The sequence below is a fragment of the Cydia strobilella genome, chromosome 25 (genome assembly GCF_947568885.1).
Source record: "Cydia strobilella chromosome 25, ilCydStro3.1, whole genome shotgun sequence".
Classification (NCBI taxonomy): domain Eukaryota; kingdom Metazoa; phylum Arthropoda; class Insecta; order Lepidoptera; family Tortricidae; genus Cydia; species Cydia strobilella.
In genome coordinates, this window is record NC_086065.1 from 629,935 (window position 1) to 655,002 (window position 25,068).

General features: G+C 38.0%; 2 protein-coding genes across 8 annotated transcripts in view; one reads left to right on the plus strand and one right to left on the minus strand.

The window, feature by feature from the left end:
• The first annotated feature begins 18 nt into the window (after positions 1 to 18).
• Positions 19 to 8,804, plus strand: LOC134752724 (uncharacterized). Of its 3 annotated transcripts, XM_063688412.1 has the most exons (5): positions 1,900 to 1,967; positions 4,943 to 5,056; positions 5,439 to 5,637; positions 6,573 to 6,645; positions 7,196 to 8,804. In XM_063688412.1, the coding sequence occupies exons 2-5, from the start codon at positions 4,977 to 4,979 to the stop codon at positions 8,083 to 8,085; spliced, it is 1,242 nt and encodes a 413-aa protein (XP_063544482.1). In that variant the 5' UTR covers positions 1,900 to 1,967; positions 4,943 to 4,976; the 3' UTR covers positions 8,086 to 8,804. The 3 variants fall into 3 exon arrangements, with proteins under 3 accessions (XP_063544483.1, XP_063544484.1, XP_063544482.1); XM_063688413.1 differs by lacking the exons at positions 1,900 to 1,967; positions 4,943 to 5,056; positions 5,439 to 5,637 and adding exons at positions 19 to 204; positions 928 to 1,108; XM_063688414.1 differs by lacking the exons at positions 4,943 to 5,056; positions 5,439 to 5,637 and adding an exon at positions 2,816 to 2,993 and having other exon boundaries at positions 1,767 to 1,967.
• Positions 8,805 to 11,022: 2,218 nt separating this feature from the next.
• LOC134752749 (uncharacterized) overlaps positions 11,023 to 25,068 on the minus strand; it is a 29,470-nt gene continuing 15,424 nt past the window's right edge. For 3 of the 5 annotated variants that reach the window (XM_063688437.1, XM_063688439.1, XM_063688438.1), the window contains one exon: positions 22,363 to 24,677. In XM_063688437.1, coding sequence (XP_063544507.1) covers positions 24,079 to 24,677 — 599 coding nt within the window. In that variant the 3' untranslated portion in view covers positions 22,363 to 24,078. Of the gene's footprint in view, positions 11,816 to 12,789; positions 12,949 to 14,529; positions 14,951 to 15,648; positions 24,678 to 25,068 lie in introns of those variants that run through there. The other 2 variants (XM_063688443.1, XM_063688440.1) reach the window with 2 other exon arrangements.

Below are 25,068 nucleotides of genomic sequence, written 5' to 3' on the forward strand. Positions count from 1 at the left end.
GACAAGCTTTGGTGGGGAACAACGTCACCAGTGTGGGAACAATGATTTGTATAGTTTTCATGGTGAATTTGTGCTTTAGCTTACAAACATTATAATATTTTTCAAAGAAATTAGAAAGTTATAACGAATTGAAATGGTTAGTTGCTCAATTTTGCACTGCGTTAGCGATAATCGGCAAAAACACGAAGACGTAACATTTCACAGGTAAGTTCAGTTTTTTTTTAACACTAACTATACTTACAATCCTTTTAGAGAACGTATTGCACTATTCGCAGTAAAAACCGGAAAGCAAAGCTTTTTCTGCCAAATTAACCTACAAAAATATGTACACTGTCGAAAGTAAGCCGTCAGCCATTTTGAAACGCGCATGTAATTTAGTCGCATTACGTTTATTTTAGGGATACCAGCCCGCGATGCTTATGGACCCTAAAATTAAGTGAGTTTCTATTATTTACATTTTCAAGTATTTGGAAAATATTGAATAAGTGGCCGGGCGGTCTAGTGTTCAGGACGTTAGCCGCGTAAGCTGAAGACGCGGGTTCGATTCCCGCCTCGGCCACCGGTGAACGTGGTCACTTTTTCTTTAGTGTATGAAATCTATTTCAGTATATAAGTATAGGTTGTTATATAATCTAGAAATGTATATATAATACAGGCCAGGGTTTAAAATCGCCTGTGCTATTAATATAAATATAAGTTGCGTTTTTCCAGTTTCTGCTAATATTTCGCGCAGGCAGTAGATTTTACACAAGCGACTGCCCTCTTCCAATTTAGAGAGGAAACTAGGCCTTTCTTAGAATTAGTCTAGTTGTACTAGTGAGCTGGTGTTCAAATAACTTCGAATGGAAAGAATTACAGAATAAAAAAAACAGCCTATATACGTAATAATCTATGCCAGCTTATGAAAATTACATGTATATTTTCCAGATTTCCACGAAATAGAACAACATGTCAAAAGTGGATAGCAGCTACTGGAAGGAAAAATTGGAAGCCAGCTAAAAACAGCCGCATATGCTCCAAGCATTTCGAACAGTTTCATTTTCGCAAGACTCCACGAAAAGTATTCCTGTGGAAGTATGCAAGCCCAACGTTGCTGACACCGGTACCGGTATCGGTAAGTGCCGTGTTCAATATTCATTATCTTAATAAAATACATATCTTTTTTCCTTTTTATTATACACAACCTTTGAGTCTTGCAGACCCTATAGGTACATATCTAAGGATCTTTTACTTCTGTTTTGACTTCTGGCACTTAGAGACATTTACACCTCTAAATAATTTTTTTTTGGATAGTTTTTTTAATACTATTATTGTATATATTTATTGTAATTATCGACATTTAGAGACTTTATACATTTCTACGTAATTGTAATACTTTAGTTTGAAATGATATTTGCAGTTAGATGGATTTCATAATTATAATTGTTGATGTGTTTTTTTTTGCTTGTATGTAAATTCCATGTTGACGTGTAAAAATGCCCTTGTGGCCTATTTTGCTGAATAAATGTTGAAGTTTGAAGTTTTATTATACAACATAAAAATCGCACCTACCTGGAGTACCTGGGCATGCTCTTTTAAAAATGTTAAAATATGGGGTAAATTATACCAACATGGTATCCCAGCAATTACGATACTCTGCCGTCTATTGTGTGCTGCCGTACACAACGTAATAATAACAAGAACGAGTAGGACAGGCATATAGAACAATCAATAAGTGTGACAGAGACAAGTGAAGTTAGGGAAGCTATCACGCATGAGTGCGTAAGAGACAGACTACAAATGAAAAAAACGTGATCACTTGGATTGTTAGCGTCCTAACACCCTTTATAACCTTATTTTTAAATTTCGAAAATGTAACAATGGAAGAACTGATATGATAAACCTATTGCAGTCAATATGGTGTCTTGTTGTGTACTAGATTGTAGTGTAACGCCGCGAAATAATTCAGGAAATTACTCATTTCACAGGTAATTATGATTATCCCGGTCTAAATTCTGTCAAATGCATAGCGTAAATAGTGTATAAAGCCGGTTTATATAGTTAAATGTAAGTTTTTATTTCGTAATGTGCTAATATTTTGTCATATTAGTCAATATTTAAGATTAGTTTGTGCTTGTGCAAAAATCTGAATTGTTATCATACGCTAGGCCTTGACAAAATGAATGACCAATATCGATATCGATGACTTCTGTGATAAATTACTCTTAACTTTCACATAACATAACTTAAAAATATTTCTTGTTAGTTTAATACGCATATGTTTAGCGGTAAAACTAAGCTATGATGCTCAAATTAAATTCCAGATATTGTTTTTATTGATAATTCCGTACCATTATAATAGTGACATTAGTGACGTACGCAATGTAGGTAAAATTATATGAAAATGATTTCTTTTATTATGGTGATATGTAAAACCTCAAGGATTTAGTACTTCTCTTTCCAAATAAATGAAGAAATAGAACGCCATATCTTTAAAAACACTAAATTCATAAATAAACCTAACAATTCCACAAGTACATGTTTACGACACGTACGACAAAAAAGTTCGACCGAAAGAAGTCTGAAGAACTGGAGGATCACATCTCGTTTCACATTATTTTAAGTCATTGGATAATAATGATAAAATAACAATAAATCAATGTGCCAGTTTATGACAATATTTGATCTTCTATCCGGCCGTTTTCTCTATTCTGTGATCAACTGTCTTGCTCGTTGCTCGGTGATAAGGGTCAATTTTGATTAGCAAAAGCGACATTTTTATCCGGTTCTATGTACATCCGTGGTTGTACCCGACTTTTTCCCCTTCCCTTTCCAGATTTCCCCAGAACCCTGAATTGCGCCAGAAATGGCTGCGTGCAGTCGATAGGAAAACCTGGACTCCCCAAAAATACTCCGTTATATGTTCAAAGCATTTTGAACCAAAGTATTTTAGGGGAAAAGTACGAACAAAACTCAGAATCGACTCGATTCCGACTTTGTTTGTACCTGTACTAGTAAGTATTCTTATTTCTTATTGAAATTGAAATAGAAAATATTTATTTCAGACACAGAACAGAACCCATATAGTGTTAGTACAAAAATTATAATATGCTACCTATATCTATGTTAGTGTGTACAATATGTAGTAAAACAATAAATACCTAAAAACTAGTATTGTCTTCGGTTACCGCGATAGTTACTCATGAAATAAAACTATGAAAACGGATTATATCGCGTATATTGAATTTATAATACATCCCGACGTTTCGAACCCTTTACAGCGTTCGTGGTGACTGAGGAAAAATTACAAAGTGCAAAAATACCCACATACTAAAAATAATGAACAATCATAGACTATAAACTTTAAGGCTGGTTGTACATGCAAAATCGGTTCATAAGGCTAGTTATACACTACAATTATTTTCAAGTAAAGATATACTACGCCGGCTCCAACCCTACACCATGGACCCGAGAAGATTTAATTCCCTCCTAAATTGTAGGAGGGTATCCCAATATGGGACCGGCAACAAACTCGGCGGGACACATCTTTTCTAAACATATTATACTCAGAATGTCCAACATCATCCCACACTAAGGTCTCACAGTCTATGTCTCGCTTGCTCCTTTATCAGATGGACTACAGGATCCCAAGCTAAAGCTAATTTATGTATTATAAATTCAATATAGGCGATATAATCCGTTCTCATAGTTTTATTTCATACCTAAAAACTAATTAAAACTAATTATTTCTTATGTTATCTTAGGGTACGTACTACGTAAGTACGTACATTACCCACCGTTTATAGTCTGCAATGATTTTTTTGCCAAAGACCCTAATCTGTTAAACAAAAGCCTTTGTTCCTTTTGTGCGTGCGCGTGCCCATTGTTGGTGAGCGCATGCCACTCGCTGATACACAATGGTCACGCGCTCAGCAACAATGGGCACGCGCACGCATAAAAGGAACAAACGCTTTTGTTTAACAGATTAGGTCTTTGGCGAAAAAATCATTTGAGAAGATGCAGACTATACAATTTTACAAGTTTATTGAAGTAATTTTACAATGTATTTTATACCTGTATACTTGTAAGTTGGAGAGAAAGTTAAGGCTGGAGAGCTCAGATAAGATGTAATATACTATCAGATAAATTTAAGGCGGTTCCCTGAGCCAGAAGGCGAAAAATCTCCTTATATGATCCTGTTTTTCTAAGAGGCGTTGATATTTGTAGACGTGGAAAAAATATATGTAGTTCTTGACTATATTATCTTTAATATCATAGCTTCCGATACACGAATTATGACACTTCGCTCGATACAATTAATTCCCAAAGTAACCTCTAACTCGGACTTTTAATCCAACTTTACTCGGTTATTTATTATGTGATACTATAAACAAAAAAAGAAGAAAAAACAATCTTAACCTTAATAATAATTTCATTGCTTTCGAATTTCGATATTCTAGGGTAACGTTTTTAAAATAAATAAAAATCGACAAAATTCGATCAAAATTGACACTTGGCGCGTATGATCTTTCCCGTTCTTTCTTGCGAAATGTGACAGAGACAGCGGCAAACCAATGGAACGGCCTTAAAACACTAATTTAATTCATAATCTAATACAAAGGTAATCCGCCTTATGCTTCGTCAAAACACAAATGTAATCCGAACAAGCATCGTCACAAACTAATACTAAAACAAACCATAATTTCTGCAACAAGCTGCGTCAAAAACATCTATAAACTAACGCCCATCCCCACCCTGCACCAAGCCCGGCCCGAGAGTTCCCATTATGCTGGCAGCATTCCCACGCTGTATGGCGATGGAAACTTGTTAGACCAGCCAAGACACAGAGCGGGCGGGAGATTAACGCAAATGCATCTACTTAGCGTGTCCGAAGCCGAACCCCGACCAAGCGTCGAATTTGCCGGCCGTCGCTACTGACAGTCCATGAGTTCACGCGCGTCAGTTGTTGCAGCCGGACGTCCGCGAAAACTTAAAAAATGCCTCGTTGCGTGATAATGAACTGCAACAACCCAAAAATTGTGAGCACCCAAAGGCAAGGACATATTTCCTATCACAGGTAATTATTTTTAAAATGTTATTATGCATTGATTCATTTTAAAACAATTTTTTAAGTATTCCAAGTTGTGATTCCAATAATATACCTAAGTAACTATAGATTAACGTTACAAAACTATATTGCCGCGTTTGCTTTGAGCGTTTGATCTGACGTTGTGTTTTAAGTAAGATATTCATCATGACATCATCACTTAACAGTGTTGAATATCGGAACAACCGATACTGTCGCGCATCGCTTCGACTTCGTGGTACGGGCCATATTGATAAAAACAAGCTCATGTCCTAATATTACACGACAGCTTTAAAAAGGAGGGTAATTTGAACATATACGACTATATGTTTATAAATTTCTATTGTGATTAAAAAAACTTTCATTATTTTAGTTTCCCACACGATCCTGACGTAAAAGAAAAATGGATTGCAGCCACGGGCCGGAAAGACTGGTTCCCGACTAAACACAGTACTATTTGTTCCATACATTTCGAAAATACCTGTTTCATTGAAGGGAAAAAGTTGCGATTGTTGAAAAAAACTGCATTCCCCACTATTGATATACTAAAACTCATTGACAATGATGATGAGGTTAGTGAATAGATTTAATGTATGTGAGCGAGCGAGACCGCAGAATGCAGATATAAAATCTATGAGTATGAGCGAGATAGTTGCATCGTAGCGGAGCGGAGGGGCATGGGCATCGGTATCTTTGAATCAGTTTGGATTTCCCATAAATTTCTGCTGTGACGTCACAGTAGGTGGTAAAAAGCCGGCGCTTGGTTTCAATACAAGTCGTGATATTTGCTTTATCTATCTAATAAATCTATAATTATTTGATTAATATGAAAAAAGAACAAGACATCACTAGTCCGTGATTCTTCTCACCTGATGGTCTTATCGGAAGATCAGCGCTGGAAGCCACCAGCATGACCAGCAACATGCTGAGATGAGGCCATTTCGTGGCACTTTAATCTTATTTTATATCATGTAATGTCTTGTTTGTGTTTACGAATAAATTTTTATTCTATTCTTATTCGAGCGATAGAAAGGCAGATAACGATTTTCGATTTCACGTTGTTGGCGGTAGGACTTCTCTCATTCTAGACCTATGAGATGATCGTATACCTACATGTAAACTAGTCTGTAGTAGAAAATAGCGGCAAATTAAAAAAAATGTAGGCGCGAAGGGTAGTCGTCCCATAGAAAATTTGATTTTCGCGCCTTTTTCTACTGGCAAAGTTTTGACCAGCTATAAGTAACACCAGTCCAAACGGACAATCGTTCCTGTACCTTTCTCTGTACAGTCGCCATCAGATATATAGGAGCGGCCAAAGTGCTCACAAATATCTGAACACGCCTCTATTGTCAAGGCGCTATGTGCGTGTTCAGATATTTTTGAGCACCTCGGCCCCTCCGATATATCTGATGGGGATTATACCTCTCTTCCTCTCATCAGAAAGTCCGGCCGATAGATGGGGTAATTCCCTTATTCAAGGATTTATATGTATGTCTCTTTGTTTCAGGTAAATACGGATGATACAGAACCAGGCCCGTCGAAGAGGACTCGGCATGACTCAAACAGCTCGACCGACTCAGGTAGGTTCTACAATTTTTTTATTGTGCTGGTCATAATTTAATATTAAGTACTCCTAACTCCTGGAACCTCACGGCATCCATTTAACCATGAAACTTATTTATTTTTTAAATAACGAATAAATATTATAGTCCCACAGTATTAGGAGTAAGCTCAATAGGGCTTGTGGGTCGTTAATTTCAATGGTTCCTTCCTGAGCTTTACTTTTATATATTTATCTTTGACTTGTATTGCTTATCGATAAAAGGTTTGTCGATGTTTCATTTTGTCAATCCCTTATTTTTAGTTATGAATATTTAACTTAGTGTTTTTTTTATTTTATTTATTATTTTACAGGACCTTTATACTGTTGTACATATCGGCCCTATTAAGTCCGCTTCTTATAGTTTCCGAGTTTATCAACTTGGCGTTGTTTGCCTGCCCGCGCAGCATGGTTTCCCCTATCACTAAGTCTGTCACTTTCGCACTCACATACTTGTTAGAACGTGACAGGCATGGTGATAAGCGTACCGTGCTAAGACTTCTGGTTTTAATCAAACCCTTTAATTTCAGATTCTAATGAGAAAATCATTGAGCAATGTCGCTTCTGCGCAGGATACAGCAAAGACTGCATGGATACATGCTACATACCATTCCTTATGGAAAACAAAGCCTCCATAATCTTCAACGATCTAAGTGTAAAACTGGACTTTACAGATAATGCTTTACCACAAACTGTATGCCGTGACTGTAACAGTAAACTTCAGGAGATAATTAACTTCATTACACAAGTAACAGAAGCGCAAAAGAAATTTAAAGTTAAAGCTAAGAACAATAGAAAAGTATATGAATTCAAAAATGAAACAGTCAAAGAGAAAAATAAACAAACAAGTAAAAAACATGATAGCACCAGAGATACGATTGAAAAAGAAACAATTACAAGAAATGATGATGATGATGATGAAGATACCAGAGATGCTTTTGAACATAGAGATATTAAAGTAGAATATGAATCACCAACAGATGAAGATACACATAAAATTAAAATTGAACATGAACCAGATGATAATACAGAAATAACAGATTCTTTACCTGCTGAAGAACCTGTGTTATTTAGAGGGAATAAAAGGAAAAATGAAGATACGACTATAACAAAGAAAGCTAAAGTTATCTGTGAAGACGTTGCATTAGATATGGATATAAAAGAAGAAGTAACAAACGACGCAAATGAAGATTATCCTGAAGTTCAGGTACAATATGACAGTGGGACGGCTACAACTGGGATTGGTACAACTGGGACTGTCACTACTGAGGATGTTACAACTGGGATTGATACAACTGGGACTGATTCAACTGGGATTGATGCGTCTAGTGCTTTAGCCAGTGTAAAATATATTACTATTGATGGAACTACTGGAAGATTTAGTGTTAAATCTGTAAATAAAAGAAAAGAAACCGAGTGAACATTGAATCGGAAAAATTAAAGTGACACGAGTGAAAAAAAAAGTTTTCTGAATATTGTGAAATATCAAAACAAATTAACCAACAATATTTTTAAGTAAAAGTTTAAGTATATAAATTCTAAAAAGCAAGAATTTCTACATGAAAAAAAAAAGGGTTATTTATTTTAGTTATGAAAATGGTTGGCCAGACTACTGTGCCGTGTGTATTTTTAATTTAAGGGCGCCACTTCCTACTACGAACTATCTACGAACTGTCACTTTTTTGGCGTAAAATGCATATAATGTGGCAACAATTTAGTATGGAGTTTTTTAGTTCCATTTTATTTAATTACTAATTATTTCATGTCACACTATAAGTGTACCTAGCGGAGTTTGGTTCTGACCGCGGCCGGGGTCGGTTGTGTTCCGGGGGCCCTTTACAATGGCATTCGCAATTGCATCTTGTCACCAGATGTTGACCGGACCGTGATAGTTTTTACCGACGCGAGCATCTAGATATGCAGTATACGTTTCTATAGAATATCTGCTTATCTCGTAACACGTGGGTTGGTTGTATGTGAAGTGAAACAGTGAGTGGCAATGTTAACAGTGCAATTTACCGGTGAGATTTTTCCATTTTACGTCTTTTAAATAACGGTCCGTTCTTAACAGTGTTTGTATGTAGGTACAACTACATTCTGTGTTATTGGGGTTAAGTTAGTTTAAAAACAAACAACTTATTAGGCTACAAATTGTACGCCTGAACCTTCCTCGGGAGTCGCTCTGTTAATGGGTGAGGGCCGCATGGGGGTCCGCTCGGTGGTTTTTAGGGTTCCGTGCCGCTGTCCGTCTGTCCGTCTGTCTGTCGCCGGCCTGTGTCTCGTAAACCGTGATGGCTGGACGGTTGAAGTTTTCACGGATGATGTGTTTCTGTTGCCTGCAGCAACAGATACTAAAAAGTACGGAGCCCTCGGTTGGCGGGTCCGGCTCGCGATTGTCCGGTTTTTTAGTTTATCCCGAACGTGCAGGCTGACAGACGCGGGGGGCGGGGGGGAGGGGAGGGGGGCTCAACGAATTGCATTGTCTACACGATTCACTGCTGCAACATGTGCAGTGACAAAAAAAGGGTATCGCCACTACGCGGAATTAGAGGACTCTACCACTCAAATTTGATAGCTATGCAATCCAAGTGAGGTGCTATTTGTATGTTTCTTTGTGGTGCTATTTCTTTATGAATTGTTTAAATGAGTGTTGTTTAAGTGACAACGTGCCGTCCTCTTGTGCTCGAAGTATGGGCATCTTGGTAGACTTAGTTTTTTATAAAGGAGGCAAGCGAGCGGGGAGAATTGCATGATTGGGAATTAATGTCAGAACGGCAGAACAATAACCAAGAGGATAAAATGCTACCTAGGACATCCTAAGACGCCCAAAACCTCATCTGTTAGAAGCCGCATAAGATATAGCTACAGAGCTCCATCCCGGCATGCCTCTGAGTGGCTCAACATGGCAGACGACAAAGGCGAATTCATCAAAGCAGCAAGAGAAATATATCAACTGGACGAAACCGACAGCGAATCAGAAGAAGAAGAACCAACACCTCGAATCGACGAGCAAACGTTATCTCAAGATGATATTGGCCTCGCTTGGCACAAGATGTTATGAAGACCGAAACGAAAACGACGAGAAGCATATTATCACCAACGCTCTCCCTCGACGACATAACCTACCCCACCTATCTTCCAATATTGGCTTAAGGCTGCATAGCCGGCTGATTATAACTATCCCTTTCCCATCCCAGGGCGTGTCACTCCCCATAAAATTACGTCCCCTGGTATGCCGGCTAGTCCGGAGCAGGCATGTTCCTGGCTGGGTGTGGCGTCTCTTGTCTTGTCTTGTCTTGTCACACTATAAGTGTACCTAGCAATATTTGTTTCAAAACCAGTATTTGCTTGTTAATATGGATGGTATATAAAGGATGCCAATCTCTTATGGCAGAATTGTTGCAAAAGTGACCGCTTTCAGCTTTAAATAATAGTTCCTAATCTCTCCGGTGGCGCTAGTTAGGCTCTGGGACATGAGTATAACATGAACCATATAAGGCAACAAATAACCCGACCAAATTACGTAGGTTGTTTTTGATAGTATTTCGGTGTATGGTGGCGCCGCCTAATTACTGTTTTTTGATGGACACTTTTCATACATAGAGATTTGGCTCCTTTATATAGTCTCCATGCTTGTTAAGTTGAGTGCAGTCATCATCAAATCAAATAGTTGGTATTTTTATCAGCCTAGGCGGCGAAATAACTTTGTTGCAATATAATTGTTGTCTTTATTTTTTGAATGGTCCAGTTTTTGGTCACTCCCTTGTAAATGAAAATAATTTACGTGTAACTTTAGAATGTAGAGCTGATGAGATAAAGTATGTATACCGTTCAACAGATATCGGCCGGCAGGTGTATATATATATACTTTTTCGTAAGTTCAGGAATAAATAGAAAATAAAAATTAAATATTTCTATGAATAACATCATTTACTCATAATACTCATTTTTCATTTTGGACATACAGAATACACAAAACATACAGCTATTTATATTGGGATTAGATTATAATATTGGGAAATAAGAAAGTTGATTTTTACTGGCAAAACTCAATATTTATACCTATTTAAGAAACTAACATTTTTTTTTGTAGGTATGTTAAAGAGAGTAATTCATAACAAGTAAGATAAAGCCTGACCAGGAATATATGATCAAGCGCCATGTTGCGGAATTTCACTGGAACTAATTTTTTCATACTATACTGATCTGTCACCCTATACATGAGAATAACAGCGCCCTCTTGACAATGCAAATATTACTGGTCAGGCTTAAATTGTACATTTTGTATTCCATTATCCGTTATCGTATTTCAAGACAATTGCCATTGTTTGATATGAAGAAACGAAACAAACAAAAATGAAATATGAAAGAAACATTTATTCATTCTAATACTTTTTTTAAATGTCATATCTTAACCTAATGTTAAATATGTTTTTATTATATTTCTAATAACTAACTTAAACTTCTTAATTTTAGTTTGGGACTGATAGTTGATATTATTTAGCTTATCTTATCTCATCCTAAGAGTATTTTTTGCATCCCAATAGTAAAGGTGTACACAATATGCATTTTGTACCTTATTTGTGTTCAATTAAATCATTACACACTCGACTACTAGTTTTTTTTGCCTTTCACATGCATATATTTTTGATAATCAAAAGCTAGTTCTAACTCACTAGGTTTCACATCAGTCCCCGTATCACTAAAATCAACACTATTTCCATCATTGTCAACCATTTCTTCTTTTATGTCAATTATTAAGTCAGTGTCTAGAAATTTTCTTTTTTTTTCTTTTTTTACATTCTGCTTTTTATCATCAACTTCATGTTTTCTTTTATAAGTTTCTTTCAAAAATATCGTTTCACCGAGAGTTAATAAATCTTCACGAATCTCAATTTTACTTTCACGTGAATCTTCATCCGTCGACTCAAATTCAGCTTTGACTATGTGACTATCAATCTCTATGTGTTCAAAGTCGTTGCTGTAATATTGGGCCGAACTGTGTGCATTTGTAGCATTGTTTGGACAGACGGCGACCAGTGAGAATTGTGCAGTGTTGACTTGTTTGATGAATTCGAAGGTCTCTAGTAGCTTCGCGTCGCACTCGCGGCAGACGGTTTTCGGAAGAGAGTCTATGCTGAAGTCCAGTTCTGGAAACAGGTAAAAAATAGTTAGTTTAAGTGCCAGTTGCACCATCCGGACTTGACAGACTGATCAACGTCACCCGGCACGCCGCGGCGGTTTACTATGAAACTTTCCATGCAATAAAATTTAGCAAACTAACGATGACAAACAGTTTGGTGCAACCGACCCTAAGTATTTACTTTGGTGCCACGTCATACCTTGTCACGTGATAGCAATGAATCTCATATTCTGTCACTGTGAAATCCAATGGGTATGGATGGTATAGAAAGGATCGCAATCTCTTATGGCAGAATTGGTGTAAAAGTGACCGCGTTAAGCTTTAAATAATAGTTCCTAATCTCTCCGGTGGCGTTAGTTAGGCTCTGGGACATGAGTATAACATGAACCATATAAGGCAACAAATAACCCGACCAAATTACGTAGGTTGTTTTTGATAGTATTTCGGTGTATGGTGGCGCCGCCTAATTACTGTTTTTTGATGGACACTTTTCATACATAGAGATTTGGCTCCTTTATACAGTCTCCATGCCAATGGGGTTGGCCAGAAATAGTGTCAACCTTTGGTTTTTTTTTTGGAATTTTATGGCCTGGACGCTAGTGCACCTAGCTAAAACTAGAGACAGGTGAATTCTATAAATCACTACATCTTATAAAACAAAGTCCCCCGCCGCGTGTGTCAGTTTGTGTGTATGTATGTTTGCGATAAACTCGAAAACTACTGAACGGATATTCATGCGGTTTTCACCTATCAATAGAGTGATTCTTGAGGAAGGTTTAGGTGTATAATTTGTTAAGATTTTGTATAACTGCGAAGCCAGGGCGGGTCGCTAGTATATAAATAATATATTGTTCCTTTTCTGAGCTTTTTGAGCCCCCCACAATAGCAATTCATCGAAAAATTTATAATACCATATAGAAAGTATATTCCTTCTGTTTGGTGGTGTCATCCTTCTAGTGAAATGGGGATAAAGATACGTACCCACTCGCAAATGATTGAGTGCCAATGTAGTCTTGTTGCCGATGATATATGGTTTCTGGCCGACCGGGGAACATTCCTTGAAGTCGCCGCAGAAACGGCACTGCTCGCCGCTGTTCGGCTCTGAAGGTTCTGGCTGCGTTCGCGTGCTGGAGTTGGAATCTGGAGAAAAAAGGTATCCTATGACATATAACTGTGGCGTAACTCTTGGTGCCCATATCTCTCTTTTCAAAAGAGAGATATGTCACTAACATAGGTTAAGAGACTTAAGTTATAATAATAAGTTACTAATATATTATGGAAATTGAATTTTTAAAATAAATGTGACGTTTTCAATCAAAAGGTACTACATTGTCGGTTGTCAATAAGGTTGATTTCTAATTGAAGCTATATGGAAATAGCGCCTTACTGACAAGCGACAATAAGTACCCTTTTGGTTGAAAATGGCACAAATAATTATTTAATTCAAAATTGATAACACACATACAGATACAGATTCACTACGTTTTTACCCTTTGGGTTCCGTACCCAAAGGGTAGAAACGGGACCCTATTACTAAGACTCCACTGTCCGTCTGTCTATAGGCTGTATCTCATGAACCATGACATCTAGACAGTTGAAATTTTCACAGATTATGTATTTCTGTGGCCGCTATAACAACAAATACTAAAAACAGAATAATATAAATATTTAAGTGGGGTTCCCTTACAACAAACGTGATTTTTTCGAAACGTGAAAGTACGGAACCCTCGGTGGGCGAGTCTGACTCGCACTTGTCCGGTTTTTTTAACAGCCTATTATTATAGGCCCTATATTTTGTGTCCATCTACTCATTTAATAAAAAACAAATACAGAATAAATAATATATAAATTGCTGAATAAATGTTTGATGTTTAAAGAAGAATAAAGAATAAAGATCACTTATTTTCGGCTAAAGGTTACAGACATTCCAGGGGTCTCCGCACTAGGCAGTGCCTGTATCGCGGGGAACCAATTATAATTTAAATATCAGACTTTGTTACAATTAAAACTACAAACTAAGGCTTAATCTAGACACAATATTGAAACTAAATTTTGTTAAATATGGCTTCTGTCTCGGCATAATTTTGTGAGTGCAGCAGTTTGAAAAGCAGTTTTTCGCTTCCATTTGTGTGCAATCCCTGAGGTTACATAGTTTATTTATAGCATTGTATGTAGACGCCCTGATGCGTTCCCCAAAACGTTTGCCAAAAGCTGAATTTACTCTTGGAACGGGTAAATTGAAGACGCGTGTTTGTGATAATATATTATACTCCTTTGATACTTTAGACGATTTATGTGTTTGTAAGCAAATTTTGTGTATAAACAGTTGACGAACAGATAGAACTTTAGCCTGAGCAAAGAGATCCGCAGTTGGAAAACGAAAAGGTTTTTTTGAACATTACTTTCAAGACTGAACGCTGCGCTCTTTCAATTTCTAACATGGTAGTCTTTGCTGCACTGCCCCACACTGCAATGCAGTAACAGATTATTGACTGGCACAGTGCGACGTAGACCAGTTTGAGCAAAGATTCATCTGCAGAATGACGAAGTTTCTTAAATATATAAATAGATTTTCTAATTCTACCAGAGAGTTTGTGAATGTGATGTTTAAAATTTAAGTTTTCATCTACAAACAGGCCAAGGTATTTTATAATGTCAGCGCGCTGGATACTAATACAAATGTCTAAAACATAATCTTCCAACTAAACATTTCTTTCTTACCCTTAACAAATGTCTCACCTTTACACCATCCAATCTTAGACGAAGCCTTCTCCACTGGCACCCGTGACACTGCACGAAAGGTATGCCCCGTAAAAGATTTAGCATCTGGTAACTTCAAAAACTCCGCTATCTCTTTAGGCATTGCACCAAATCTGTTTATCCCAATCACTTGCGCACGGCATTTACCATTTCTAAATGCTTGGAAAAAGCGATTACTCGGAGCTGAAGTTAGACGTAAGTCTTGATATTTTTTAACTATATTGTAATATGTCCCTTGGACCACAAAATAATCTTGTAATCTGTTTTTGTTACGAACTATTTTTATGAAAAAATTTTCTCCATGGTCCTCTACGTGGTTTGTTGTGAGTTTTGATAGTTCTTGCCGCCGCAGACCTCCGGTGACTCCAAGAATAAGGGCTACCTGTAATTAAGTAGATAGATAGTAATTAAATTAGGATCAAGTAACATGAAAAACATATATTTAAATTTTTTGTAGTCATGCCTCAGGGACTGTGTACATTGCAAATAAATTATTTATCCCTACTAGTGTTTAATAGGAATTCATGTATTTGCCACTAAATTCAAGTAGCAAATAAGGCGCATGGCATATTGACAAGACAAAGCTATGCGCGTATTATAGCGACATTCCGCTCGCAGGTCGGACAAATTGGATGCAGTGTGCTAAGAGCCTAGACTCAAGTAGCAAATGTACGAACTCTCAATAAAATAATAATATTTTTAATTAATATTATTTGCATGACTAAATTGTATTTCAATGATTATGTACTGTTTTGCTATTTGCATGTATAAATTTGCCAGCACTTTGGTGCAAACTGTAATGCTGTGTAAATATGTTGCTATAATAATAATAAATAACTAAAAACTACCTTATGCTCTAAAACAGTGGTTCCTAACCTTTTCAGTACTGTCACCCCTTTGACTAACTAGGGAACTCGATTTTACCCAATAATTAATATTCTTTCTTATAGATAGCTCTTTGTTATCTTGATAACAAACCCCCCGTAAAATGCCAGTTATACCCCCGCGGGGGTAGTTACCCCCAGGTTAGGAACCGCTGCTCTAAAACAATCATAAGTATTTTATTTTGTTAATACATACCTTAGTAGCAAGATATTTATCATCAGGCGCCTCATCTATAAACTTCTCAACGTTCTCAAATGTGAGAACCTTCACTTTCCCTTTCTTACCATATCCTTCAGATAATTTCTTCAAAAACGCGCGTAATTGGTAATATTCTTTTATATTAACATTATGACTGCGTTTCAAACCACTTTTCAACATGGAATAATAAGCCCATAAAGAAGTAGGTTTATATTTTGCGGACATTTCTTCAAAATACAACAACAACACATCCTCACCGAACGAAGTGATGTTCTTTTGTTTTCGCCAAGAAATAAAGTTTTCGTATGTTATGTTATACTTTTCTTTTGACTTCGTCGGTAAACTCGGTAATTCATCGGATGACATGTTTCCAAGCTAGATGAAAGGTGAAAATAAGGCACGTTTCTTGTTTCAAGATAACGTAATTCCAATCAATACAGTTTACAACGGCGTTTTATTTTAATAACACAAGAAACGCAATAACAACGATGGTGGATCTGGATTGATTGGATTGCAGTCCATGAGTCCACTTGGGTTGGGTGCTTGGGTGTCATAATGACTGATGACATTCAATTCATTCCATACGTTCCATACCACAGATCAATAGACATAGTATAGTAGTTACATGTAAACGCTTCGTTCAGAAATATGAGGCAATCATAGATGGTAGGATCCTATAGATGTGCTATACGCGTGCGCCTGTGGGGGACAGACATACGCAATGCGAGAACATTAATGAAATAATAGATAAAACCTTGTCTGTAGGTTTTAATTAGCAAAACATGACGTATGTGAATGACAATATGAATTAGGCATGTAGGATAGAAAAATAATAAATGCTAAGAGTAAAGAGGTTCACCACATTCACCCGGGCCAGATATAATCGGATAAATACTTCGGCGAATTCCGGATTCTGTCAGACCTCCGGGGTTGCTCCGCACCAGTGGGTTCATTGCCATCAGGGCTCGGTGGCTCTGGCACTTCTTGCAGAATTTCAGATGGCGATTGCGACGACGGAGTGGCGAACGGCGAATCTTGGCGCGAGTGTGTCGGTGATGAATTCGGCGTATTCGGTGGCGAACATGGAGGTGACGGTGACTGTGCTCTTTCGGGGTCGTCATGTACATACTCGTTATCCCCCGGGATATTTCGTTCACAGCACCCGAGAGGAGCTAGATGACGATTGGACACAGTCGTCTCTCGTCCATCCTCAGTCCATACGTATGAATAAGTGGGATTGGTTTCTATTACCTCCACTTCTTCGACTAACGGTTGGTACTTCGATGTTCGATTAAATCGTCGCATAAGAACCTTGTTCGAGCTAGTTAGCCATGTCGGAATTGACTCTCCATTTGGTGATTTTCGCGGATGGCGGAACATCCTCTCATGTGGCGTGCAGTTCGTAGTTGTGCATAGCAGGGAACGTATCGAATGTAAGGCTTGTGGAAGGACATCCTCCCAACATTCTATTGGTAGGTTTCTAGACTTCAGCGCTAGCTGAATAGATTTCCACAGAGTTCCATTCAGTTTTTCGACTTGGCCATTCCCTCGAGGATTGTATGGCGTCGTACGACTTGTTGATACTCCTCTGGAATTGAAAAAGTCCTTCACCTCAGCCGACAGGAAAGATGTCCCTCGATCGGAGTGTACGTAGGCCGGCATGCCAAACATACTAAAAATGCTGTCTAAATGTTTGATAACAGTTTTGGCGCTTATGTCGGTGCATGGAAATGCAAACGGAAATCGGGAATACTCATCGATCACTGTTAAAATGTATTTGTTATTTGATGTGGATGGTACGGGCCCTTTAAAATCCATGCTCAGTCTTTCAAGTGGCGCTACAGCTTTTATGAGTCTATTTTGTGGATCTGCTTTAGCGAATCTAGGCTTAACTTCTGAGCAGATGCGACATTGGTTCGTCATGTTCCTTATTTCTTCAATGGAATATGCCAAGTTTTTGGAACGAACCCAATGTGCCATTCTTGTCACTCCGGGGTGACAGAGAGCTTCATGGAGAGATTGCAGCTTCGCAGGTGTATCGACGATGGCGCAGACACGGGAGAGGGCATCCGCTACATGGTTCTGCGTGCCGGGTCTGTAAACTATGTCATATTTGTATGGAGACAGCTCCAGGCGCCAGCGCTGAATTTTCTCATTTTTGATTTTACTTGTATGTTTCTTGTCGAACATAAAAGAAACAGAACGCTGATCAGTGATGAGCAGAAACAGCTTCCCGATGAGAAAATGCCGCCATTTCTTTAAAGATTCAACGATTGCGTAAGCCTCTTTCTCAATCGCCGAATGGTTCTGTTCACTTTGATTGAGTGTTCTCGAATAGAATGCTACAGGCCTGCCAGCCTGTGAAAGCGTAGCTGCAATTGAGTGCTCCGATGCATCTGTTTCAACCGTAAAAGGAACGTTGTCGTCAATGGCGTGAACACATGATTTTACTATGTAGTTCTTAAGATCTCCGAAATCTTGAATCATAGTGTTGGTTAGTGGAAATGTCTTCGTTTTTGCTAGCTCGTGTACTTTTTCAGAGAAGTTTGGTATCCACTTTGAGTAGTGAGCGAACATGCCCAGGGCTCTGCGCATACTGGGCAAGTCATGCGGAGGAGGCAAGTTTAAAAGAGGCTCTAATCTGGCGCTGTCAGGTTTGATAACATTATTGGCAATCGTATAGCCAAGTATATTAATGGAAGCTTGTTTAAAAATAGATTTAGTTTCATTGAGGGTCAGACCGTACTTCTTAGCAGCTGTTAGAAAGTTTTGCAAATTTTTATCATGCTCTTCAGGTGACTTGCCACATATTGTTATATCGTCGAGATAGGCAAATGTGCCTGCCAGATTTTCTGTCCGAATAAGCCAATCTATAGTTCTCTGGAAGCTAGAAACTCCATTGGTAACACCAAAAGGGATGCGGCGGAATTGGTAAAGATTTCCGGCAGCTTCGAACGCAGTAAAATGTCTCTCCCCTGGCAAAATTGGCACCTGGTGGTAGGCACTCTTCAAATCTATAGCGCTAAAGACGGAGTATTTAGCCACTTTTGAAATCAATTCTTCAATGCAGGGAAGCGGGTAAGCATCTAGTTCGGTGTATTGATTAATAGTTCTGGAGTAGTCGATTACAAGACGTTTCTTATGGGTTGTAGATTTCGTAATTAGTACCTGCGCTCGCCACGGTGACCTACTTTCTTCAATGATACCTTCCTTTAAAAGGTTCTTTACCTCCTCCTCAATAAAACGTCGATCGTCGTCACTGTACCGCCGTGACTTGATAGCAATCGGTTTGTATCCATGCGTTAGGTTTGCAAATAAAGGTACTGCAGGCACGGACGCTACAGCCACATTGCAGACAACTAAAGGTTCTCTTGGACCTCCAAAACTGAATTCGATAGAAGAATGTTCAGCCATTACGTCGAGGCCAATAATGACGTCGGAACATAGATCTTCTACTAGCAGTAGCCGTACGTCCTCGTATGAATGCTTACCCAATGTAAGATCGATACTTATTTCTCCTGCAACTGGTTCACTGTGACTTAGGGAGGCCATGGATATTGTCTGCTGGCTGGGCTTACTTGGCAAGGAACATAACTTAGCAAATTTTGAATCCATAAAGCTCTTGGCACTGCCAGTATCTAGCAATACTTCAGCTTTGATACCGTTGATGTACGTAGGCACCGTTGTTCTGCGTAACGATGACGGTGATGCAGCGACGATGCTGGAACTGACATTATTCGTATCAGATATTGCAGCGCTGGTTTGATTCTTGCTACGACATACGTTAGCAAAATGTCCTTTCTTATTGCAAAACTGACAAGAAGCGTCGAAAGCGGGGCAGGTCTTGCGTGGATGTACACGTCCTCCGCAGAAGAAACATTTTCGATTAGAGCGAAAAGCTGGCGCGGCAGCGGAAGAGTTTTCGCTTGGACCAGCTATATTGCGTATATTTTCAATAGTCGCATTCACAGGGGTGTTGTTATAATGTGACGTGTTAACTTCTGCCATCTCTAGGGAGCGAGCTTGGTTGTGTGCTTCATCCAATGTTAGGCTCAAGTTCTCAAGAAGCCTTTCTCTTATTTTTGTTGAAGAGATTCCTGCTATGAAGGCATCACGGATATTGTCGTCCCGGTTTGTATTGCCATCGACGGCAGTGAAGTCACAGTCTTTAGATAATTGTTTCAGAGATTGAATATATGTGTCGATTGTCTCTTCACTGTTTAGCTTTCGTGTAGCGAGAGCATGACGCGCGTAAAGGATGTTCTTAGGTTTTACGTAAATCCCGTCTAGTACGCGTATTGCTTGTTCGTAAGTTTGACACTCGCTTATGTAGTTATAGACATTTGGAGATAGGTGATTGATTAAAATATTTAGCTTGACCTGATCGGAAGAGAGAACTTGCACCGCGAGGAAGTTATCGAAGGTCTTCTTCCAATGTTCCCATTCTGCGACCGCGGTGCCTTGCGATGGGGCTCCTTCAAACCGCTCAGGGCGTAAATATTTTTCCATTCGTATTTAGTCGTTTTATTTGCTAATTAAATTGAAATAATAGATAAAACCTTGTCTGTAGGTTTTAATTAGCAAAACATGACGTATGTGAATGACAATATGAATTAGGCATGTAGGATAGAAAAATAATAAATGCTAAGAGTAAAGAGGTTCACCACAATTAAAAACACGTTTTAACATTCCTGACAACAGCCTACGTAATTTAGTCGGGTTTTTTGTTGTTGTTGCCCACCATAAAACATACTGAATGTAGGGTAGGGAATTTAAAAAAAATGTGAGACTATTGAAAGATACATAAGACTATCTCGTTCGGTCATTTCCACTGGCCACAAAAAACCGGACAATTGTGAGTTGTTCTCGCCCACCGAGGGTTCCGTACTTTTTTAACCGACTTCAATTTCATAGAAGGAGGAGGTTCTGTATTCGGTTGTGGCTATTTTTTTTTTTTTTTTTTTTTATGTATGTTCACCGATTATTCCGAGACCCGTGGTCCGATTTGAACAATTCTTTTTTTGTTTGAAAGGAACTACCACCAAGGTGGTTCCACATTAATCTGGTGCTGTTCTGATGATGGGATCCATGAGGAATTGAGGGAACTCCTCAATTTTTAAAGGCACATGTATGGTGATTTGGTCGTTTTCTTAAGCAACTTGATCATTTTTTCTAGAAAACCACCAATTTGATGAAGTGTAGCTGATGATGATGATTGTTTTGATGATAATGATTTCAGCGATTACTCCGGCACCCATGATCCGATTTGAGTTATTCTTTTTCTGTTTGAAAGAAGTTACCTCTCCAAGGTGTTTTCGTAATATTTTTGGTTTTGATCTGATGATGGAATCCGTGAGGAATTGAGGGAACTCCTCAATTTTTAAAGGCACGTGTATGGTAATTTCGGTGTTTTCTAAAGTAACTCAAGCATTTCCTCACCAATACCACCAATTTGATGTAGTGCAACTGTAGCCTAACCACGAGTTTGGCACTAAATATTCTTCGTAACTTACTTTGTACACTAATACGCCAGTACGAGCGAGATGCATAAACAGTAAGTTACGCACACGATAGCGAATATATCAATGTCAAACTCGTGGTAAGGCTACTGATAACTTCCCTCGTATGTGTATTATGATTTTTGATGTAGGTAGTGTTGGAAACAACCAAAGAGACTGAGAGGTGAAGGTAGAGGGTATTAGTGTTTGGGGGGTTTGAGGTTGGGGGTTGAGGGGAGGTGAGTTGATGGGTCGGAGACTGAGGGGTTGGGGGTTAGGGTTAGGAGTTAAGGGGTCTGGGGTTAGGGGTCGGGGAATGGCGGTTAAAGGGTTGGTGGTTTAGGGTCGAGGGGTTCAGTGATCAGGGGTTGATGTGCTGTGAGGTTGAGTGATCGGGGGGTTTGAGGGATTGGGTCAGTGGCGGGGCGGAGAATGGATTTACTGACAGGAATGATTTCCCAGACGGACTCGAGGAAAATTCTGATTATTTAATAAAGTTTACGAATTCACAGATAAACATGATTATGTTTTTCATTCATGCGTCACGCTCTTAACAATGTCTTAAAACTAAAAATGGAAAATTAAAAACTTTTATAAAAAAAAGATAAACCGACTTCAAAAAGGATGAAATAAAATATTATCCTTTTTAGGGTTCCGTGTTTAAGTATATGCGTTACCAACTGATATGTTTGAAGTCGGTGCCTACCTTGTTCATAAAGCACACATTACTTCGAATCCGAGCGATCGTCGTCGGCGACGGCGGCGTTCTTTGACTAGGCACGTATTTTCTTTCCTATTCATACACTACCGTAGATATATACTAATCCTGTCTCTTTCACGCAAAGGGAAACCTTTATAAAAAGCGCTTAAAGATAAGGGTAACCCTTATTAAGAGCAAGCCTTATTTTTGGTTAGCTTTTCGGTAAGGGTTAGTCAAAGGTAAGGGTATGAATGAGCTTACAGTTCAAAAGGGAAAGTCTTTCAATGTGTTAGCCGTGTTTAAGTGTCGCCCATTGAAAGGGTTTTATCGCGGAAAGAGTTGTCCGGTCCCTGGGTACGGAACCCTAAAAACCGGTATTTTCACTAACAGTATCTCTCAGGTTCCAGGGAAAATTCGTAACTGTACGTGTAAACTATACTTGTAACTCAGGTAATGTAGGTAAACAATATGTTTTGTGATTTTTTCGCAAAATTAAAAGATTTTTATCAGTTTATGCACATATTTTATTTTGCAATCAACGAACGTAACGATATCAAACAGGATAAATCGATTAATTGAAATTAACAAATTTCAAATAAACATCAAATAGAAAGTAACGGCCAAACATATTCACCTTAGAAAAAGGGATGTTTGGTCGTCACTATAAAATGCTGACTGTACAATATCTTGTCACAGTGACAATAAGTGATATGTATAGTTTTTTTCTTCTTCTTCTTTTAAAATTATGGCTTCAGCCCAGTGGGACTATTTCGCCAGTATCAAGGGGTTTAAAAACGACAAAAATTGTACGGTTGTACAAGACAGTGTACGGTGATTTGTTAGCTCTTGTAAATCGATAGCTAGACTTTACAAGAAGCACGTTGACTACCGGCCGTTGACTCCAAGATGGTGGTTAAACGCGCTTCAAAATTAATTCTCCATTCACTGCACACTACCACATTAGTTTACTGTATAATAAGCTATCGATATTACACTTTAAACAATATTAATGAGCAAAAAACAAAGTAATTAATCACGATGCTAACTATCAAGATGGCGCTCGAACCGGAAGTCTCGATATGTATAGTTATATCCTTTAGTTGCTTTCATATTTATTATCACTGTCACAAGGTTTGAAATGTCACACAAATAACATATGACAGCCGCATCTTTTAGCAAATCAGCTATTTAACAAATTTCTAAAGTTTAGATACAAATAGAAAATAGAATTATTCTAATTTTTGTATGATTAGGTATCATATTTATCTCTCATTTTGGATATGACAAATCACACACAAAACAAAATATTGACAAATAGGACAATTTCTTGCCTTCTGACAATACTGTTTCAATTTTATACCTATTTGAAAAACTAACATTTTCTTATTAGATTATTTTAAACCGGGTCACTCACGTATTATTAAGTCGAATAGCTCGACATGTTTCGGTCCAATTTACGAGGACCGTCTTCACGGAGACACGTACTACCGTGTACACGCCGCGCCCTCGACCAGTGAAGACGTGTCGTGTCTCCGTGAAGACGGTCTTCGTAAATTGGACCGAAACATGTCGAGCTATTCGACTTAATAATACGTGAGTGACCCGATTTCAAATAATCTAATATGTTTGAGTCTCACGGGAGTTTTATAGTTAAAATAACATTTTCTTATATTGGTAAGTTAAAGAAGAAATTACTTATATATAAGAAGTAACTAGATATGTACATTTTATGTTTAATTATCAAGTATCATATTTCAAGACAATTGTCATTGTTGTAAGTAAAGAAACTAAACAAACAAAAATAAAATATTAACGAAAGATTCAGTCTTATACTTTTTTTTTTATATTAATCTTAACAAAATATTTAATTATATTCTTATGTGTTTAAATTATATTTCATATAACATACTTAACCTACTTTATTTTAGTTTGGGACTGATGGTTGATATTTTTTTTAGCTTAATCTCATCCTGAGAATTTTTTATATCCCAATTATGGTAAAGGTGCACACAATATACAATTTGTACCATAAACCTTTTTTTACATGAAACATTTTTCACATAAAATGTTCTCTGGCAAAAGTCGTACGATTTTGTTTATATAAAATAAATCAAAAAATCACCTTATTTACAACAAAGTTAAGACTTATTACAAGAGAACATCAGTAACTTTAGTTAAAAACAAAATAAATCACTGTTCATATCTATAAACCATCTTATTGTGTTAATTTTAGTCATTACACTTTTCACCACTGGACTTTTTGCCTTTCACGCGTGTATCACTAAATGTCTGCTTGCCTTTTTGATACTCAAAAGCACTTTCTGCAAGTTCTAACTCACTAGGTTTCACATCAGTCCCAGTATCACAAAATTCAACACTATCTTCACTATTTCCATCATCATTGTCAATCCTTTCTTCTTTTATATCAACTATTAACTCAGTATGTTGAATTTTTACATTTTTTTCTTTTCTCATTTTCTTCAGCTTTTTATCATCAACCTCATGTTTTCTTTTATGAGTTTCTCTCAAATACACCGTTTCACCGAGAGTTAATGAATCTTCACGAATCTCGACTTTACTTTCACGTGAATCTTCATCCGTCGACTCAAATTCAGCTTTGACTATTTGAGTATCAATCTCTATGTGTTGAAGGTCGTTAATGTGATTTCGGGCCGAACTGTGTGCATTTGTAGCATTGTTTGGACAGACGGCGACCAGTGAGAATTGTGCAGTGTTGACTTGTTTGATGAATTCGAAGGTCTCTAGTAGCTTCGCGTCGCACTCGCGGCAGACGGTTTTCGGAAGAGAGTCTATGCTGAAGTCCAGTTCTGGAAACAGAGGTAATCAAAGTCAAAATATTATTTATTCAAATAGGCCTCCGCTCTGCTTTTGTTCGCCGCCACACTCGACCACTAGCTTTAGGACTTCTCCTTAATAATAAATTCCGGTGGCGCTGAACAAAGGTTGATTAAAAGTCCTTCAATAACCTCGGATCATTACAGGAACACCGTACGGGCTGTTGTTACCAGTGGCCGGCGTTCCCAGCATCTGGACATTTCGCCAATTCCCGATTGACGGGAAGTGCCTGCTACAAAAAAAAGTTTATGACCCAAATATACTATGGAAATCGCCCGTCCATCGTGTGATACCTACCGACTCGCAAATGATTGAGTGACAGTGTAGTCTTGTTCCGATGATATAAAGCTTCTAAACGACCGG

Bases quoted from the DNA above. Each gene is read 5' to 3' on its own strand.
- LOC134752724 (XM_063688412.1), top strand. From the start codon at position 4,977: ATGCCTCGTTGCGTGATAATGAACTGCAACAACCCAAAAATTGTGAGC. The intron at 5,057-5,438 runs GTAATTATTTTT...TCATTATTTTAG, and splicing joins GGACATATTTCCTATCACAG to TTTCCCACACGATCCTGACG. The intron at 5,638-6,572 runs GTTAGTGAATAG...TCTTTGTTTCAG, and splicing joins TCATTGACAATGATGATGAG to GTAAATACGGATGATACAGA.